The sequence below is a fragment of the Lindgomyces ingoldianus genome (genome assembly GCF_010093535.1).
Source record: "Lindgomyces ingoldianus strain ATCC 200398 unplaced genomic scaffold BDR25scaffold_26, whole genome shotgun sequence".
NCBI classification, from domain to species: Eukaryota; Fungi; Ascomycota; class Dothideomycetes; order Pleosporales; family Lindgomycetaceae; genus Lindgomyces; species Lindgomyces ingoldianus.
The window spans coordinates 98,400-102,571 of NW_022985187.1; the positions used below are offsets into that span (position 1 = coordinate 98,400).

The following is a 4,172-nucleotide window of genomic DNA, read 5'->3' on the forward strand; positions in this document are numbered from 1 at the left end:
TTATAAAAGCTAGATAATAATAAAAAGTAAGTAATTATTTAGCACATACTTAAGCTAAATGCGCAAGGATTTCCCCTCTAGCTAGTAGCTATAGCTAATATAGCTAATTCTTTACACACTAAGCATAATATAGGCTATATTAGCATAAACTAGCTTAATATATTTATTAAGTATTACCTAAAGCTTAAAGTAAAGTTTAAGTATAAGTATAACTATAAAAAAGCTTTTTATAAAAATCTTATAGTAATTTAAAGCTAGTTTAACTTTATAAAGAATATTAAAGTTAAGTATAGTATCTAAAATAATAACATGTATAACTTTAATAAAATAAGGTTTATAATAGGCTAGATATCTACTAGAGTAGTTGTTATAAGTTTAGAAAAATAAAAATAGCTAAAAGCAGTCTAGCTAGGCAACTAGAAGTAAATAATAGCTATTTAAGACATTAATGCTAAAAGGTAAGCTATTTTACTTTTTATTATTTTTTAAAGTAGTAACTACTTTTTAAACTAGTATAAAAAAAATTTACTTTAAAATTATGTTATTATAATTTCTAAGTGCAGCTAGACTACTAATTAGCTTAGTCTAAACTAGTTAAAGCACTTTAATACACATATAAAAAAGTGTACTATTAGTAGCTACTATTTACTAGTTATTAACAGCTATAAAAGCTACAACTTACTTTATTTTTAGTAATACTATAAAGATAATAAGATTATTACTATCTATTGTAACGGCGCAGGCAAGACAATGGGTCCGAATGCGGTGGGAGTCCACTCAGAGGCATATGGGAGTGCGTGGGGACTCTGAACCTGGGAATGCCATTGACACCTATAGGCCTTGTACGAAAGGATATCAGAAAACTACTGAGCTAGCTACAGGGGCGAGGTGCGACTAAATACATGAGGGAATAGGGGTAACAGCAGGGGTCGGGGCCAGGTCGAGGTCGGGGCCGATACGAGGGCCTTCCGGAGGTTCCGGGCGACTCGAGATGGAACGATTCATGAGGATCGTTACATCTATATACTTTTTTACTTATTACACTTTTTATAGCTACTTAATGTAGGTTGTTTTACTTCTTTAAAAAAGGTATATAGGTGCTAAGCTAAAAACCTTATACATAACTAAATTACTTATATTATAAAAATAAAGTTCTTACTATGCTTTAAAGTAGCTTATAATGCTATAATTACTTTTAGTAATATTTAAAAAAAAGTTTTAAAGCGCTAAATTAGTTCCTTTTAACCTATAATAAGTTATAATAAGCCTTAATATAAAGTTACGCACTCTATTACTACTACTACTTATATATAATAAGCTCTAGTAGTTGTAAACCCTAAGTAATACTTTAAAACTTAAGTTATAATTAATGCTTATAAAAATAAGAATTTAAAAGCATATAAATAGTTTACTAACTTTTATAGTTAAAGTGTTTAAAAAAGTTTTAAAAAGAGCAGTAATAATTATGCATAAGCTAGTGTTAGTATAATAAAAAATTACTAAGCTTTAAGCAGCTAATAAGGCTACTACATAACATAAATTACATAAAAAAAAGTAGATTAAGGCAGAAAAAACTTTAATAATTTAAAAAGGCCTATACTTAACAGCTTTAAAGGAGTTTAGGGCGCGCAGTAATAGGAAGAAGGCAAAGAAGCAGGTGCAAGCTAAAGTAAGTAAGCTATTCTAAAGGCGCTGCAGATAGTGCAATTAGACTAGGCATAACACGCAAATGTGTAAGCAAGAAGCAGAAGTAGTATCTAAATAATATTCTAGGCTATACTGTACTATATAGTGCTAAAGCGGGTTGTTATAGGCTATAATAGAGTTTGTTAGGGTGGGGTCTTAGCAAAAGTAAGCAACTCAGGTGTGTGAGCGACTCGCCCATGAAGTACGTTAGCATAAAAAATTAAGTAAAAGACTAATTGTTTAGAATAGTTGCCTATTTAGCCTTAGCGCTAAATTAATTCATAGATCTGATCTAGATCCAGGATAGCGCCACGTGATTCCGGATAATCGATTCGGACCGATTCCCGCCAGCACTGTCCCCACTTAATCTAGTGCCCTACAGTCGCCCATACGAATTCCAACCTTCTCCCTCTTTACTAAGACCTGCAATCCATATCAAGTCTAATGCTAGAAAGCCACTCCGAAACTATGGCAAACTCTATCACCACTTTCTCCCATGGCACACCAGTTCCAGCCGATGGAAAATTCCACGTTGATCCATCGAACCCAATGAACCAGATCAAGTACCTTGAGACATGGTATCCGCCTGGCGTATCAGAAATGCTGTGGGGTGGCAATACCTCACAGATAGCACTGCTCCCGGATGGGACTGTACTCAAGTATATCTGGGACAGGGACGATCACCGCGCGAAGAACTGCCTCGAAATCGAACATTCTATCCTCTTAGCTCTAGGAGACCATGAAAGAATTGTTAAGTACATAGCAAAACACGAGCATGGCCTTCAATTTCAGTTCGCCGCCAATGGCGACGTGCGCCGCTACATATCAAAGCACGATCCAAGCAGGATCCCCCAGCAGCAGCGCCAGAAATGGGCAAAGCAAGCTGCTGAAGCCCTCGCCTTCGTCCACTCAAAAGGCGTCATTCATTGCGATATCCACCCAAACAACTTTCTTCTTGACGAGCATCTTAATCTCCTGCTTTGCGATTTCGCTGGATCATTGTTTGGCACGCTAGACGGGGGTGCTATGGAGAGCATCCGGTTTTTTCTTCCAAGAGATCCGCTTGCAACACCAGGCGTAAAGTCAGACCTATTCGCGTTAGGTTCGGCGGTATATTATATTATGGCCGGCCACGAGCCGTATGACTCCTTATCAGACGATGAGGTAACAGCCCGCTATTTAAGATTCGAATTCCCAGATGTGCATAGCTATACATGCGGTCGAGCTATCGAGGGCTGTTGGAAAGGGGATTTTACTAATGCACAAGACGTAGTAAAAGCTATGTTGGAAGCAATACCTCCAGATATGAGTGGAGTTACGGCTGATACGGTTGATGGGTAGGCCGGGGAGATCGAGGAGGATGGACAGGACGAAGAGGGCGAGGAGCTCTAAGTTAGATATTAGGAATACAAGAGTAAGGCTGAGGGCTGAAGTTGGGCTGTTGTAGTGATTTATATAGCTGTAGAATGAATTAAAAGACACCATTTCCGTCTCTTAACCCCACATGTCGTGAGCATATCTGTTTGCAGTGGTGACACTCCGATGTGTCGGATGCGTCGGCACCAGGGTTGCCACTTTTTAGTAATAGTAATTACTATTTCTATAAATAGATATTTTATAGATAAAGATTTTAAGTAGTAAAAGTAATAATTATTATAATAGTATATAATAATTCTTATATCTCTAGTAATATATAAAGCTTTGTTATTTAAAAAAAAACTATATAAGCTAAAAAAAAAAACGTTAATAAGTAATAACTATAATTTAAATAACTATAATATATATAATAATAATATATAATAACGCTATATAATACTATTTAACATACATATTTACTTTACTAAAGTTATTCTACTTATTAATATTACTAAGTTTATTTATATTATATTTGTCTAAACATTAGTATTTAGATACGCTGTTAGGCGTCACGTGACATAGTCTTGTGTCACAGTTACACGCACAAATAGATAAATATTCCTTTCCTTTGCACAGACTTAGAACAAGAACAATTAACACCAGTTACCTGCTATCCTCCCCCCTCCCCCCTCCCCCCGCGCGATGTGTACACCGTGCAACCCTCTTTGCCTCGCACGTACTTGCTAATTGCAAATGCTAGCTAGCATAGAGCCTATTTAACACTAATTAGTAGATTAAATGCTTGAAACAGAAAGCTTTTCTTATACCTTTCTATTTAAATATTATATATAAAAGATTTTTTTTAACTAATTTAACTATAAATTAGCAAGAGTAAAAATAAAGTTTAATTTATGTGTAAGTAGCTATAAATCTTTATTTAGTTACCTAATAAAAAGTAGAAAACCTGTTTGTATAATACTATTTAGAGTTATTATATAAATAGTAGTGCTTATTTAATGCTAGAAGGTCTATTTTATCTTTTTACATAAGGATGTTTAGAGGTAGCGTACAACAAGAAGTAAGACAGCGCGCAACAACGCATAATTAACTACTATAAGGTAATAAGCAAC

General features: G+C 35.0%; 1 protein-coding gene across 1 annotated transcript; it reads left to right on the top strand.

The window, feature by feature from the left end:
* Window positions 1–2,079: 2,079 nt before the first annotated feature.
* On the top strand, window positions 2,080–3,268 carry BDR25DRAFT_335462 (kinase-like protein; the record flags this gene model as incomplete). Its single annotated transcript, XM_033693017.1, has 2 exons — window positions 2,080–2,969; window positions 3,253–3,268. The coding sequence occupies exons 1-2, from the start codon at window positions 2,131–2,133 to the stop codon at window positions 3,266–3,268; spliced, it is 855 nt and encodes a 284-aa protein (XP_033544869.1). The 5' UTR covers window positions 2,080–2,130.
* Between the last annotated feature and the right edge of the window lie 904 nt (window positions 3,269–4,172).